The sequence below is a fragment of the Halyomorpha halys genome, unplaced genomic scaffold, assembly GCF_000696795.3.
Source record: "Halyomorpha halys isolate HHAL.00 unplaced genomic scaffold, Hhal_1.1 Scaffold482.1, whole genome shotgun sequence".
Lineage (NCBI taxonomy): Eukaryota > Metazoa > Arthropoda > Insecta > Hemiptera > Pentatomidae > Halyomorpha > Halyomorpha halys.
The window spans coordinates 853398-871030 of record NW_027109248.1 but is presented as its reverse complement, the minus strand read 5'-3'; the positions used below and the strand labels follow the sequence as shown (position 1 = coordinate 871030).

At 28.9% G+C, this 17633-nt stretch overlaps 1 protein-coding gene across 4 annotated transcripts; it reads left to right on the top strand.

The window, feature by feature from the left end:
* The first annotated feature begins 13 nt into the window (after nt 1-13).
* LOC106683427 (protein TFG) lies at nt 14-17358 on the top strand. 4 transcript variants are annotated; one of them, XM_014424890.3, is made up of 9 exons: nt 14-239; nt 318-459; nt 579-809; nt 1445-1582; nt 4732-4842; nt 6586-6765; nt 7876-7963; nt 8265-8411; nt 17020-17158. In XM_014424890.3, the coding sequence occupies exons 1-8, from the start codon at nt 150-152 to the stop codon at nt 8404-8406; spliced, it is 1122 nt and encodes a 373-aa protein (XP_014280376.1). In that variant the 5' UTR covers nt 14-149; the 3' UTR covers nt 8407-8411; nt 17020-17158. The 4 variants fall into 4 exon arrangements, with proteins under 4 accessions (XP_014280376.1, XP_014280377.1, XP_014280375.1 ...); XM_014424891.3 differs by having other exon boundaries at nt 8265-8420; nt 17020-17145; XM_014424889.3 differs by lacking the exon at nt 8265-8411 and having other exon boundaries at nt 17020-17358.
* The last annotated feature ends 275 nt before the right edge of the window (nt 17359-17633 follow it).

Genomic DNA, 17633 nt, shown 5'->3' with positions numbered 1-17633 from the left:
TTTTTAACGTGTATTGTTGTTTACCCCGAATACTCTGCTACTAGTCCTTTTAGTAATATTTTACGCCGTTATTCGTGAATTTAGAAACTTACATAAGCAAATGTTCGCTCAATTAGTTTAGTTTTTAACATTTGAATTAGATTTTAGAAATGTCTTCATCGACTGCTTTTTCCTCGAAGACTGGTGGTGGTGATCAAAGCTTCCAACAATTGGACTTAAGTGGAAAACTAATTATTAAGGTTGTGTTTAATATTTTATTATTTACAATTTTTTGTTTTGTTTAGTGGAAACTTTTACTAATGATTTTTGTCTTTCAGGTTCAATTGGGCGATGATGTTCGTAGGATACCTATTCATAATGAAGCTATTACTTATGATGAATTAGTTTTAATGATGCAACGAGTTTTCAGAGGAAAACTTAGTAGTTCAGATGACATTACAATTAAATATAAAGATGAAGGTATTTTAATCATGGTCTTTGTTGTTTTGAGAATTATATATATTTTTTTATCACATTCATTGGACTTCTTAATTAGCTTATACCAGGCATTATTTTAATGTTTCCTTGAATTGTTTTAGATGGTGATCTCATAACCATATTTGACAGTTCAGATCTTGCATTTGCTATTCAATATAGCAGAGTTTTAAAACTAACATTATTTGTTAGTGGTGATGGAAATAAGCTCTACCAACCCCCACAACTTAATAAAATTAGAGGTGAATTACGCTCTATTCGAGACCAAGTAAACCATTTACTTGATATTATAGAACCAAGAACTTATGGTGATTCATCTAATACAGCTTTGGAAAGTAAGTAGTTATCTGTTATTAACAGTCATGACTTTTAATATTCTAGTTTCTGTAATAATTTGCTCTCTTGCTTTAACCTTGTTTTTTAACCACTTAATGTGCTAATTATGTCTGTTAACCAATTAACTTTTGTTTAATGTAATCTTTTTGGTTCATGTTAATTCATGCTGTGAGTTGTGATATTCTTATTGTGTCTAGTTAACCTTTTGTTGTAAGTGTGTGCCAACATGCCTTTTTTGTTTATTAAAATCTATTATTTGAACTGTATTCTCATATTTAACTGCACAAGTAATGGGTCATCAATTAATGAAGTAGTAGAATGGGGCATTATGCGCACCTGGAGAGTTTTGGGCCAATCTGCTTATATCACTGAGTTTAAAGGAATTTTATGCTCCTGAGTAATCATATGCTATAGCATTAGTTTATCATTATCGTCAAGTATGTGAGGAGTTTTAATTTCCATTGCGAAGTCATTAAAGTTTCAAGATGATATATATCATTGAAGTTATCTAAGCTTTTACTTATCCATTATGTGCGCTAGGTAAATAGAAAATGTGCATGGTGGTATAGACTTCTAGTTAAATCAGTTTCTTTAATTTTGGCAAAAAGTTAGACAATCGAACTGATATGTTTAGATAGCAGCGGTAGGATCAGAGAGCGAAGTAGTGATTGGGATAATGATTTAAGAGATGGGGAGGAGAAATCACGGCCGAAAAAAAGTCGATGGGGGGACCCAAATAACAAGAGTGATCCTCCTTGGACTAATATGAAAGGTTAGATAAAATTTATTTGTTGTGTTATATTTTTAGTTGTATGATATTGAGGAACCATGTCTCTTTACATTTTTTTAAGCGCAGATTTTATGTTGCTTTTCAAAAGTTAGGACTTTAATATAATAACCTTAAAATTCTCCAGGTGTGTAATGATTGGTCCCTGAAATATATTAATTAATCGGCTTTATAATTTTAATTGTTTGATTTAAGATTAGCTCTATCATTATTTTTGTATCTTGATCACCAATTGATTTAGTAGCTCATAATTTTCGTTTTCAGTTGTTTTCTTTTTGATTAAGGCTTAAAATAAAATTGATTAAACCTTAATTTATCTTATTTTTATTTAAAATTTCTACTTGAACCTCCAACAAAGAGACATTGTTCTGAAAAGTTTGAGGTAATGAATAAGGTGATATGATTACGATTATTGTTGTTAAGTTAATAACATTGAGGTATAGATTTAAGTATGTTTTGGGAGTTGGTTCGTTTATTACATTTTAATCATAGACATTGCAGTAACACATATTTCTGTGTGGTTTTATTTGTTTTGACTTGTGTAACTAATATCTTAGTTTGTGTTAACACTATTTTTGAAATATATTTGTTGAAAATTTCTTCCATTGCTTTATGTTATGAAATAAATAATTACTGTTTGTTGAAAACTAACCTTTATGTTTTTGTTACTGTCTTATTACATTTTGTTATTCTAATGTTTTAATACTGATACTAATTTAAACCAACTATTTTTCTCCAAATTCTTCATCTTAACTCAGCAACAGTTATATCATAAATCATTCTTGCTTAGTAGAAGTGAATATTTATAGTGTAGCTCCTAAATCAGGGATTGACAACATTTTTATAATGAGAAAGCAAATTTTGATTACTTGACACAATTTTTTAAGCATTAAACAATATTTTTGTGCATTAATTTTATTAATTTTGATTAATGCACACAAGTCATAATATATGATTGTAGGAACTTGCAATTCAAGAAATAAATTTTGTGGGTTACTTATTTTGTGAAAAGTTACATAATACTATTTTTCGGTGAATATAAATATAAGAGCATTATCAAAAAAATATATTAAAATAATCATATTAGTATGCATTTCATAATTTATATACATATGTGACTAGATAATTACCAATTAATTCTTATTACAAATTTATGGGAAAATTTTACCTTATTTTGAAATTAAATTTTGTATTAAAATAAATGAAGAAGTTAGCTTTTTTTTTTTTTTTTTTTTTTTTTTTTGAATGTCTCCATTATTTATCAGAAACTTTGTTCTTTTATTTTATCCAAAGCAAAAAAAGTTACGTATGTAGCGAACAAAACTATGGTTGAGATGGGTTGTCCCTGGAATAATGCAAAAATAATATTTTTTTCTTAGTGAAAAGACTATTGTGTTTTTGTTTTTTTCAGAATTATAAATTATTACAGCTTAAGAGATGATGTATAAATAATTCTGTTAGTTAATTTTTGTGTCATTTTTATAATAACCCCTTCTTAATCTCTCTATAACAGACAAAATCATCAATTTTCTTATTTCTGTTGAAAATTTTAAGGGGTCAAGTTAAAAATTATGTGAAGCTTGAAAAAAACACCAAGTGGCCAAATACCAAAACTCAAAACTTGATCATAAAAACATTAACCATTTTACTGGTATTTACATATTATACAGGATGACTTGTATGTTAAAATTCAATAATAATTGCTTTTTAAATTTATTTTTCTGGTGAAAGTTTTGGTTTGTACAAATTAACCAGGAATCAGAAGGAACTTAACTAAATAAATTGGACCACACATTAAGTAATTATTTTTTCCCTTAAAGAAAGTAGAGTGAAATTTCTCTTAATGAAGATTCCTCTATATTGGAAACCTCTCTTAATGGCCAATTTTATTAAGGTTCCTGCCTATTACGTACAAATTTGATGCATTTGAACTCTTTTATTATGGAACCCTCCACTTCTTTTGTGGTCACCAAATTGATTCCCCATCAGCACATTTCAATTCTCTATAATGGAAAATATTCATAAAGTATGAATGTATAAACACAATTTCAGAACTGATGGTTTTAACATCACTAAGAGGTATTCAGTTATAATGTAATGAATATTCAGTTCAATTCAATTTAACACAAAATCTGTGTATGTATACATATCATTCAGTGTATGTATACAACATATTGCTGTGTGTTTACATCATTCAGTGTGTCTGTGTAAATATATACTTTTCAACATACATACAATCCAAAAATTGAATTTAAAAATCTATCTTAACCCTTTCTTAATGGCGGACTCCTCTGTATAAAAGTTATCATCCCCTCCTCCATGGTGTCTGTTATTTAGAAATTTGATTGTACTGGTATTGTTTTTTGAACTAATGAAATGTCTAATTATTGCCTTTTCATTATTATCTTAAATTTATAACTTTGGAGGTAAAAGGACTAGCAGAGACCTTCCTCTCTCTGACAGCTTCAGCTCTTTTTAAGTGTTAAATGACCCTCTCCTTTCTTCTAAATCCCTCCAGTTCCTCCTTTATTTATTTCTGTAACAACCATTTTTTGACCTATTTGTATTTTATTGTTATTATTATTACCTAAACCAGAAGGTGGAACTAGCAGAGTTAAAGATGTTCATCACATTAGTGATTTAAATTCATTATTTGTGTTTTTTATGATGATAAATTGAAATTATACGGAGTTCAACACCAGTATCTTAAACTATATGTGAAATAACCATAATTATTGTGTATTTAAACAAAACTATAATATTCCTAAATCAAAATGTATTTGACCGATGTGATTTTTGCCAACAACATGTTTACTGATATGTATATTTATATTTTGATTTTGTTTTATTACTTTTGAATGTGTTTGACCACTAATTAATAAATCCTGACCAATGTAACATTAATTTTAAATTCTTGTTATTATCAAGGGACAAGTATACCCTAGAATACAAATCATTTATCATTATGGATTTTATTGAGTGTGTTATTTAGGCCAAAAATATTTCTAGTTTACCTTTATTTATTTTATTCTTTTTGAGGTTTGTTACCCTACAGTCAAATTGTACACCCCTTGCGATCTTGTTCATTTTATGTGAAATTGGATGTTTAAATTCCTAATTTGCTGTTATTTCAGATGACAATAAACCAAATGGAGGAATCTCAAACCAGGCTAGTTCTAAAGAGTTTGACCCTCTGCAGGGAGATGAAAAAGCATCTGATGAAAAAAAACCTGATTCAGGCAAAGGTATTATATTTGAATCAATTTTAAACATAAAATGAATATTTTTATTTCAAATCTTATTTTAGACCTATGTTTCTATACTTTTTGACTATATTGTACCACTTCTATGATTCCATGGCACTGAGTAGTCTTTGTCAAAGAAAAAAGTTACATATATAGTGAAACCTCTCCTATCAGACATCTCTTTTCAACGGAAAATTTTCCCTGAGGACTGTTTTTAAATATCCCGACCTGGAAGTATATGATAATTTAAACCCTTTAGCAACTAAGACTTCTCTAAAGACTGTGGATAGATAAATTGTTTAAGTTCTTATTTTTAATTGATTAATTTTTCTACCTAAACACCATCATCACATCAAAGAATGATAGTGTTTTTATTCTTATGGTGAAAGACCCAAAGACCCAATGAAGCACTTACCCTTGGAGGTTAGAATACCACATGCTAGGCAACATTTTCTTGAACTGCTGGTTTTATTGATCGAAGCTTCAGTGGTTATTTTTTACTTAGTTTGATTATTTAAATAGGAAAATAGAAGTTGAATGACGATAATTTGTATTAGCAAGGTTAAATATGAATTATTACCACTGTTGATAGAGGAACTTTATGATATGAAATCTCAGCTTATTTTTCTCAACCAACAACAGCTTTAATGATTTATTTTTTTCTTAAAAGAAATGACCCGTCAGGAAGACTATTTCGGGAGCATTTCAGTCATTTGAACTGAAACCAACATAACATATGACAAAGCGAAAGGGCTAGAATAGATATAAATAATGTTAAGAATTGGAATTCAATACCCCTTTTATTTTATCAAGTATCTGATCAGAATTTTTTTATTGTGTGCTTCAATTAGACTATTTCTTATCCAAGGCCATGGTCAGTTTGTTATTTCCATCTTTCTTACAATTTTGTCCTGCTGTTTAGACATCAATCACCTTTCCATTGTTCATTTATGTCTTTCTTTCCCTTCACAAATGTTTCTCAAACCTTTTTCAATGTCTCTGTGAATAATATCCTGTTTCTCTATCTCTTTTAGATTTCCTCCCTATTATCTATTATATTCATAACCAAATCTTCAATATCATCCATGGTTCATCTATGATTTTATTAGTAAAAGAAAATAGTCAGAATTTATGTCAACTTCTTTTAATCAGCATGTATCATCAACCTCTTTCTGCCAGTTTCTGTTAAATTTTCTGATTAAGATATTATTCATAGTGACTATCTGGGTCTGAAAGCAGCTATCCCATTAATGTATGCTCTTAATCATTATTTTTCCTACCATGTAGGCTATTAATAAATATAAGTTATATTATATTATAATATAATATAATACTATACCATGTAGGCTTTTTAAAAGCAGATGTTAATACTTATTATTTTACATTTTTAGAGTCATTTACTTCACTCTGTCAACCCTTTGTTACACTGTTTACTTGAGATTAAAGACACATACTTACTGTGGAACTGGCTCTATCTGCAGAATGGTTTCGAAATGAATACAATTCTTTATTTTGCCACTAGATGGCATGACATTCTTTGATATTCAAATTCAATTTTGTCCAAACTGTGGGATTGTACTCTCTGGTTCTCAATGCTTGTTCTTAATTGGTTTTAATGTCTTTCACACAAAACTGTTCAGTACAGTATGAACAAAAATAAATCCTGACCAAGAAACTCTGATGACTTTCATTATTTACATATGTGTGTGTTTATTTATGTTATGGTTATGTATTTTTGTTTAGAAACACCTATCTCGAAGAGCGATGATGTAAAACAACAAGACCAGGCCCAACAACAGCAGGCTGCTGCTGAACAGGCGCAACGGCTCATGATGCAGCAGCAGCAGATGGCTGCCCAAGGGCTCAGCATGCAGCATGGCCACCATGCTCACACTCAGCAGCAGCTTCAGATGCAGCAGCAAGGTATAATTTTTTTTATATTATTATTCTCTTCTATATAATATCTTTTATTTTTTTTAACAAATCAAAAAGTTCAGGAAGGAGTAAGTTCTGCCCATGGTCATTACCATAACACCTGTGTGATTATTGTCATTATGAAATTAATGTCAACCTAGCTTCAGCATGATAGTTCACGTTAGCGGCTGTGGAGCTACTTTCATGTTAAAACCAGACACCACAATTATCCTTAAAGTGGTTGAATGTATAGGAAAAGAAGATAAACAGGGCAAAGTAAACGCTTGAGTTCACTGGCATACTCTTGAGGTAGCATTGCAAAAGGTACAGAGTGTGAAGGATGGCAGTATATGATACAACAGTTCAACCAACTACTGTCATGTTATAGTCCATTTACACAGTGGTGACACTTCACTGCCATAATAGCTCAACCAGAGTGTAAACTCTATGATAGTTATCTTCACAATAATACTAACTGTAGTGTCCGTATTTATACATCAGTATCTGTTGTAGTAGTACTGATGATAAATGATTAATTTGTTTATATTAACATTTTAATAATAAAAAAAATTAAAAATTGGTTCTTGCCACCTAAATTTTGATCTGAACTTCTGCAATTAATTAGCGGAGTGTTAGAGGAAACACTATAGGGGAGGCTTTTATATTGAACTTTATCTGTGTAGTATAATATTCGTTCAAAGAAAATCATTTTTGAATTGTACCTATTTTATTCTACATATTTGATATGTTTGTTGATATTTAACTTATTACATATAAATGTTATTTTTTTTTTTTTTGTTTACATGTGTAATTTCCCTCAACAATATACAAGAAACCCAGAAATAAAGTAATAGTTCATAAATAATTAAATAGTTACTCTCTGAAAATAGATATGATTCTGTATACAAATTGTTATAGATGATATTCTCCTCAAAACAGTTATAGTTTTAATCTTATTAACAAGATATTTATTGTGCCCTAATATGGGTGTTATGTGCTAGATATCGAATGAAATGAAAAACTAAATGACCTGTTCTGAAATTTCTAATTTCAGTTATTGTTAAAGTTTTTTAAAAAGTTAGGTACTGAACATTTCGGTAATTAATTTACAATTTATAGGTTATGGGCCTTATTCTGTTTCTGGTATGATGCCTGGTTCATCATCATCTTTTAGCCAGTATTCGCAGTACCCACCACATCTTCAAAGGTATTTATGAATTTTTTCTTCATTTTGTTAAATGTGATTTTTAACCAAAGGTAGCATCAGTAATCCATTGCTTCTAAACTGTGATAGAATGTGTTTGGGTCTTGTCTGTTGTGGTGGTTGCTTGCAATAGTAGCAATTGTTTTTGATACTACACCTCCATGATGCACAAGGCTCTTTTTTAATATTAATTTTTCATTCCATTTTTTCACTGTACTTTATTTTTTTACGTTGTATTATTTTAATTGTGTTTTTCCAATTGAAGTTGTATTAAGTAAAGTTTATATTTCAATGACATCATCAGATCCGTAATCAGCTCAGTCAAAGAAAGTGTCTCGCAGTCAAAGAAACAGTCACGGTCAAAGAAACGCAGTGGAGATCCATTGTTGCCAGATCTCTTTTCTTACTATCCACCCCAACCCAGTCCTATGGAACACATCAATTGAATAGAGTAAATATGGTTTGTTTAATACTTAAATAAATCATTTAATTTTATGGTGTTTTTATCATGAAATAAAATTTGACATGAAGTTTTTTTGTAATAAAAGTCCCTCAATGTTTTGTTAATAATTATGTACAGATTTTCAATATACTTTTGAAAAGAATCTGTTTTTAAAATATATATTCTGTAGTTCTATTTTATTTTTTTATTTTCATGGACCGTGAGGGTTTCTAGTTTGTATCTGTTAGTTATTAACTTATATTTTAATTTATTGTTTGTCTCGGAGGAACTTAACAACCTATTAGCCTCAAATTATTTTTTTTATGTCATTATTGTTAGTAAAAAGGTAAATACTAATTGTTCAGTTAATTTAGAAATGATACATGCCTCATTTGTTAAAATAGCACATGTGTCGTTTCTGAAATAACCGATTAAATTTTTAGAGTTTTATTTGGAACATCATTTTCTAAGTTATGTTATAATTTAGTTTTTGTGGTTACTTTGTTATTAGTTGCACATTCAGTTAACAAATCGGATGCTTTTTCACATAAATGTGAATTTCAATAATTTGTTCTCATCTAATGTACCTATAATTTTTTTCTTGTCTCATTTTTATATACTAAAGTTAAGATTAGTGAGTACAACCCAATTAAGTACAAAAGATACTTATTGGAAACATCTAGAGGAATCTTAATATAGGACTCTTAAAAAATTTTGATTTGTCACACTTTGTATTGTGTTGATTTTCGTCTTAATAAAAGTTAATACAAATTTCGTTCAAGGTTTTATTTATCACATAAATAGATTTGTTTCAATTGTACCTTAAAAGTATTGTTTTACTATTAACTTTTTTTTTTTATTTCCTAAACTAGCACTTAAAATTTCTTATTTTAGTGTAAAGACTAGTTTTAGAAAATTAAAAAAAAATTTAATTAAAAAACACAAAATTTAATTGTTGATTTTAAGATCTTCAGTTGAATTTATAATGGGAAGGAAATTAAAATTGTTACCTTATTTTCCATTCGATTTAACTGACCGTAATGAGCAGGAAGTGCGTCTGGAAGTTTTAAGAGGTCCCTATGCTAAAATGTCTGCTTAAAACTTTATGTTGATTGTCTTTGTCTTTTTATGAGCATAAAGAAAATAATACCAAAGGATATCGATTAACTAGGTTAATGTTTTACACTACCAATCACCAACCAAGCCACCTTCCACTTTTTTCAAGTTTTTGCTATGATTTAAATATTTAATAGCTCAAAGCTTGTCTGCAAGCAAAAGCACCACACATTTTCTTTAAGTTATAGAACAATACTAATAGAAAAATCCCTGTTTGTCACTTTACTTGCACTAGTTATTGTATTTAGAGAAGAGGAAACAAAAGAATTTTGGGTGGTTTTGAGGTGTGAGGTGATGATGTATTCAATTTAGAACTCTTTGTACCTTTGATGTCGTGAAGGACAATATATTGTTGGCGGTAGTCAATAAAGGATCACAAAATAGTTTATTACTATTTAGTGATCCTATTTGACTGCTATCCAGACTTATCCTCCACTGTACACATCATCATGTTCTTATTTAATGTTCTGATTCAAATTACTGTTATCTATGAAATATATCTGAAATTGGTTTGATTGAATTGACTTTAATTGAATTTTCTATAAAGCATTTAACAAATATGAAATAACCCAAATAAACAAAAAAAACCTTTTGAAGAAGTAAAAAATCTTATTAGAAATGTGTAAAATAAAAGAATTCATAAGTAAATAAATTTATTTACTTCAAAAAATAAATTCGATAATAAAAAAATTTTGATGGAATCGAACAATCCTTTAAGGTGGCAGAACCCAGAATGATCGATTGTTGTTTGTGGAAGTTAGGACAAATGGACCACTCCAAACACAAGCTAGAAATGGGCTTCCTTAATGACACATTATCGTCGTATGTGCTAAGCTACCACGGCTTGACAACAACTTGTCAACCGCGGTCAAATTGTTAAAGAATATATGTAGCTTTAAGTGGTTTGGTGTCAATTAAAATACATTTAAATATAATAACCAGAAACAGATTCTACCTTTTAATAGTAAAAATAGTAATAAAGATTTTTAAAAAAATTCTATGACTTTTTCAAACGCCCTCTGATTAACAAGTAGTTATGTTGATGGCCATTTTACATAGTATAGTTGCCGAAGTGATGGGAATTTTCAGGAAATTCTTTAAAAAGTCTGAAATTTGTCAGTAATTTCAATTACCAACATTGGTAGACAGATTTGGTGATTTGTAATTACCAACGTTTGTTGATATGTAATGGATCCTCTACTGTAATGAAAGTTATAAATTAAAAATTGTTTACCAACTTTAATAATTGTTAAAACATAGTCAATTCTGTGGCAGTGTACAGTTTAGTAGTTGTAACTTGACTCTTTCATTGATTTGTTGGTAAATTATCTTTGTGATTTTTAGTTTTGATTGGCTAGATAATGGTTGTTTAGTCTGTTGATTAATGGTTTTGATTCATTTATTTATTAATTATCCAATAATTATTAACAAGCGATGTTTTTTTTATGTATTGAATGTTTTAGAACAGCGGCATTGGCACTGTAAAAATTTTCTATTCTTTCACTTTGTCTGTTATTGATATGGCTCTTTCCTAATGAGATCATAATTTTACCTGGTAGTTCTGTTTTCGGTTTAGGGTTCCATTACGTCCTAGTGAAAGTTCCTTTTAATTTTTATCAATTTCTTAATAATACCAACTTGGGATAATTAAGGTTGACCAGACTGCTTAATATGGATGCTCACGATGATCAGTTTAGAGGGGAGGCTCTTGTGATTCAATAGAAGAGTATTAATTTATTTTCTTCAATAATCCTTCTCTGAAAGGAATGTTTGTTCGAGATTAGGACCATTTTTAATTTTTTCTTGGTGTTTCTCAGAACCTTGAGGCTGTGGAAAACTGAGTATCTTGTTACTGTAGAGCTCAGTTTATCCATTCTAGTTGGGAACGACAAATTACTTTTTAAGTAAGAGAGCTGTTTAATCTGTGGTGTATAAAAGAAAAACAGTCCAATATTATTATAACTCATATATTAAGTAAAAATTCAAACTTAATTCATAACTGTACTCACATACAGGTGATATATATATATATATATATATATTAATTTGTGATGAATTTATAAGACCAATTTGTTATAACTCAAAATATAAATTTCTTTAGATACATGATTCAATAAGTCTCCAAGCTATTTCTAAATTTTTGATAGTTGTCACAGAGTCAGTTCGTTTGTTTTAACAAATTAGAGTTTTATCAATACTTTATTAGGAGGTTTTTGTACCTGGTGGTTCTTCTATCTTTACCCTGTTACACACAATTGTACAAAAATGCATCTTCATAACTGCCTGTTACCGGGTCTTCTTGGTAGATGCTATTTAATATTCAGTTTTTTTACTCTCAAAAATAGCTTGTTTTGGACATAATAAATCGGACAGTAGAAATGATAATTTTTTATGGCTCTCAATTAACTCAATAGCAAATGACCTCTGTGATTGAAGACTCCAAAATGATTGTAAATAAATAATGATGGTCTAATATGTCTTAATAATTATCTAATTAAAGAATATCTGTAGTAATTAACAATTAATTATTGCCAGTTTAAAACATGGAAATTTGACAGGGAATATTGAAAACGGTATTAACCTACTTAGCTATCTAGGGAGTCAGGCTAAGATTTATAGGGTCATGAGATTGAAAGTATAAAGAATGGTATCAGCTGAGTTATGATGATCAAGTTAAAATCATCAATCGACTTTTAAGGTATCAAAACACAGATGGGAAACCTCTTTCAAATTAAATTTCTGAGACCCCTTAGATTCATTGTTGTAACTCTTTATTGCAGACTCCTGATTGATTTTAACGAACTTTTTGCCTATCAATATTTTTTTAGGAATTGTGTCCTTATATCCATCCGCGTTTTGAGACTCAGTTCAACTGTCCATCAACATTTACTCAAGAGAACTGGCACTCTTAGGAATATCAATTGCCATTTCTTGTGGCTTTATGAAAAAAATCTGAGAAAAAACACAAAAAAACAGTGATGGATTGTACAAAGATAAGAATAAACATGGCTATCACTTCCTAGGGACAATAAAAATAGATTTTTTTTTTTTGAGGATGACACTAGTAAATTTTGTCTCCCATGAACATCTGCTGGTCTTAAGATTCTCAATTAGTTTCAAAGTGGCATAAGTAATCCACATTTTATTAAGAAGACATGGAGATAATGTAAGCTAAGATGGCAGAGAGACAACAGTGTGTTGGATTGATGTCGTTATTAAGAATGCAGTGCAAAACTGAGTCTGAGAATTCCAGTTCGGTCTTGATTCAAAACACTAAATGCGAAAATACTCACCCATAACTGCAGAATACTCAATGTTGCTTAAAGTCCCAAAACTAAGAGTCGGCAACAATGAATCCAAGTGCGTACTAGGCTTTAAACAATAGATTAAAAATATTTTAATTACTAATCATTTTTAAATTACATTATTATTTTAGCTTAAATACATTTTTATAATTATATTAGCAATTTTATTATAAGCGTTGGCTTATTGATATTTTCCGTGTTTCAATAGAGCTAATTGTTAAAATTGTTTAAATTATAATTATTTCCTTAGATTTGATTATTAGATTAGAATTTGTTTATTGGCACTACCGTCCTACAAGAACCTGGACCTCTCTTATAATCTTCTTCCACGTCATCTAACCACTTCTTGTCTTCTAGTACGTCTTACACCAAGTCATTTAGAGTATGTGTTAGGGGACTTTTTAGATTAATACTTAAATTAATTAATGCTGACAGGTAGAGCAAGTATATATTTTCTCCTGTAACTAAACCTAATTAATACCATAAAATCTAAATATTCTTACATTACAGCTATAATAATATAAAAATGTTTAAAGAAATATGAAAATTTGTCCCGGAGTTGCCGTAACAACTTTCATAATTAGGGACTTGTGTGGTCCTGAGAGCACCAGCAATATAAGTGGCATAAAATAGAAATTTATGTCAGAAACAGGGATTTCTGTTGTAAAATAATTTTTTTTCATGCATTTATTTAGAAAGAAATTGGTCCTGCTGAAAAGTATAAAATTTTTGTCAGGTAGTCTTAACATATTAAGATACATCTAAAAAAAAATTAATATATAAAGTTTAAAATACTTATTTATGTCCATTAGATTGTGTCTGAAATCTAGTTTTACTTTAAAAACAGAGATAATTCATAAATGATAAAATTTATGTGACATTTGTAGAATTGAGGTATATGTATATGTTGGAAAAGTAATTATAGACTAATTATTGTTCTTGTAAAATGTAGGGTTGGAATTTTTTGTTAAGCCTCTCCTTTCATTCTATTTTCTTTTTCATAATTATTGAATTAATGCAGTGAATTATTTTGGTGTTGTTATCTTCTTTTTTTCATTGTAATTTAATCCTAATTTAGTAAGTTAATGTAATCAACTGACTAAAAAATTTCGGTTGAGATATTGAACATATCTAGTTGGATACATTACTAAATAAGCTGGTTTATGATTGTTGGTGGATATAACGTAACTTTAAGCATTTAAAGTTTTTATTTATAAGACAATATTGATACTAACTAAAATAGATTAATTTTAATTTGAAATTAAGATTATTAAATACATTTTTGAAGTATACTTTTCAGTTATATTTATGAAAGTATTATTTTTTTTTTTTATCAATTGTACTATCAATTTATAAATTGATTGGAGCAAAACTGGCCATACTGTCAATGAATGTCTGCTGAGTACAGGCAATAAATGTAATTTTATAGGCAAATATCAAATGAATCTATGCTTGTTTTGTGGGTTGTGGGAGGGGGGAGGGGGGTGGTATGATAAATAAAGTAAAAAGTGGTGAAACGTTCAGTAAAAGGAGAAGAGTTGTGATCAATATTAAACAAACCTTTTTTGGTCTATTAATAAATGGCATTAATATTTAGAATTTTATATGATTGTACCATTTCTTATCCGGATAAACGGGGTTCTACTGTATAATAATTTGCTCATCGGTTTGATTATATTTTTATTTCTTGAGTTGTGCTTTGGAAACAAAAAATTCAAGCAAAAGTAATAATAATGTGCCAGTTAGAAATATATATTTATTTATATTTTGTAATAAAACATATAAGTTATTTTCATATTTTTTTTTTTCTATTTACATTTTTTGTAATTTGAAAGCTGTGCAAGTAAATACGTTCAAAGTGTAGACAGAGCGTCCTCAGCGAATATTGTAGTATCTGTCTTAGTTGATTGTAACTATGCATGTATTGTCTCACTTGTAGCTAATGCTTATGGATCATTTTTAGTTTGAAATGTGACTAACACTTTATAATAGTTTGGAATGGTAACTACTAACAAGGAAATATTTTAATTTTTCGCTACAAAAGATTAGGAAAAACACGACTTCAAAAGATCTAGTTAGTGATGTCAAATTTTTAAAAATAATCTTACTGATACCTTTTTTTTTTGTTTTTATACAAATTTTTTGTTGATTTAAAAGTTCTCTTCTAGTGTATTATTATTTTTGTTTTAAATTTTGACTAACTTCGTGACTTTAAACAGATTTTTTTCAAGTATTGGTGTTACAGTTATTTTTCTTTTATAAAAAAATTCATGTCAACTTTTGTTGATAAAACATGTTCTGCAATCGACCACTCCATATGTATAAATCTTCCATTGTCAATTCAAAAACTTCAATATTTGCATGCTCCTTTGAATAAAACTAATCTCTTTTAATTTTTAATGGGACATTTGGCTTTGATTCATATAGCTTAATGCATTTTAATTTTAATCGCCTTTTAACAATTAATTTTTGATATCACCGCTTCTGTAATGTCAGTTACAATTTAGATTTTGCATGCATATGGAATGGTCTTAATGCTATTACAATTTTATAATGAAATTTTTTTCTTCTACACTTTCATTTTTGTAGATATATATTTATTATTTTTCTAACATAATGTTTTGTTTAATACAGTAGAATCCCGCTTAAACGGTTTTCCGGATTAACCGCTGGGAAAAATAAATAAACTGTAAATTAAGAAAACACTAAGTTTGATGAAATAAAACAAATTGACTTTGTTACTAATATTAAATAAAAACTTATAGATTATTTCAACACTTGAAGTCATGTGGGTATCCAGGATTCTTTTTTTTTTTTTTTAATTTGTCCAATAAATTTAAACTCATGTTACACTAATATACATATCACCTATATATTAAGTTTGTATTGAATTTTAATTTTTACCTAATATATGAGTCAAATTAATGTCGGAGGCTTTTATTATTAAACTCCGAATGAAGATGCTCTCTGCTGGGGTGATGTCTCGATCCCAACTAGGATGGATAATTGGGATTCTACTGTATTTAAAAAATCATATGATAGGTATACTCATTATTTATAGATGTAGTTAGTATATTTCAAATATATTTATTAATGAAAAAGAGAGAATGTTATTTTGTATTTGATGGAAAAATATATATTAGTTGACTCAATCACTTTTTCTATATTTTCAAAATGTATGTATCATGATCAATTTCATAACCAGTTTGTAATCGGTTGTAAATGATGAGATGTTTAAATTAAAAGTAAAAAATAACATTACTCAGAAACAAATGTAAAGTTAAATTTCAGTTTAGAAAAGAAATTTAAAACTTAAAAGAAAAATGAAGTTAAGCATAGTTGTGACAGTGAATTTCTCTATTTATATAAATATTACACATTTTACTATCGACCGTAACAGTTTAAATTAACTAACATTCTACTAATCAGTTTAGTAGGTCATTCATGATTGAAACATCTCCACATAATAAAACATTTATTCATGGAAAATTCAGTCTCCTTCTGTGGCCATAGGATGTTGTTTAGAATTAATGAATTGAACCCTGATACTCCATGCCATCCTGCTGATCACATAACAGAAACACTATCCAGCAAAGATATCATGGAACTGTTATCTTACCAGAATTTCCAATATCTTTGCTGGACAGCAGTGCCTGTCATTATGTGGTATTCTGGATAGGTTGGAGTATCAAGGATCAACTAATTAATTCTGAAGAGCATGTCCATAGGTGAATATTTTAAGATGTGTAGGTGTTTCAATCATATAATAATCTATTTTCCTTTTAATATAATTGAAGTTAAGTGTATGAATACATTTCTATAGAGATAGTTTATGATTTCAAAATTTCTCTTGGGAAACAACCCTGGTTTGAGGCTCCAGCAATTACTTAATAGAATATCATGTTAGTGTTCTGCCCTTATTTATATTATTCTTTAAAATATTTCCTGAGAGTGGGAAGAGTATTGTATCATAAATTTAATGCATGTTAACTTAATGAAATATACTTAAAAATTAGGTTGCCAATTAAATTTCTCATAATCGATTTCATTTGATATTTTTAATCTCAATGAGTATTTATTAATTATTTTATATACCATGGTACAATAATTTATTATGAAACTTAGTTTTTAGATATTTATCTTACTGTTTAGACATTTGAACTACTTTCTAATCAATATCGTTCTGTTACTTACAGCCAGTTCAGCGGTGGAGGCCACAGTAGCGGGAGTGCCCTTGGTAGCCACGGTAAGGCATTGGGTGCAGGAGCCCCCCCTTCAAGTGCTGGCATCTACCGTGGGGTCTATCCACCCGACGGGGCGGCCCCTTTTACCCAAGGCCAAGCCCCCATTCCGTACAGCAAGAGCTCCCAGTACAAGTATCAGTGAAGTCTCATCAACGATCAATCTTATTGTCTCTCTCTATCTTTCTCATACATATAGACCTACATTTTTTTTCCTTTCTTTCTTTTATACATGTAAATTGTGGTTTTAATTAAATATAATAGCGAATCTTTGGAAAAAAAAAATATTTTTTTTAATGCACTTCCTTATGTCGTGAGACTGTAATAGTAATTAAGTGTTTTAAGCTGTATGATAAAAAAAAAAAAAAAAATGTGTACATCTTGTACTACTTACATTCCTCAATTCGTTCCTATATTTATTTAAAAAAAAAAAAAAAAAGAAATTCATTTGTCAGATCTTTTAAAAATATGCATTAAACTCCATTTTTTAAATGAATTGATAAGGTATTTAATTCTTAAGTTTTAGGAAAGCACATCTGATAGAATAATGTCCATTGTCCCTCTCTTTT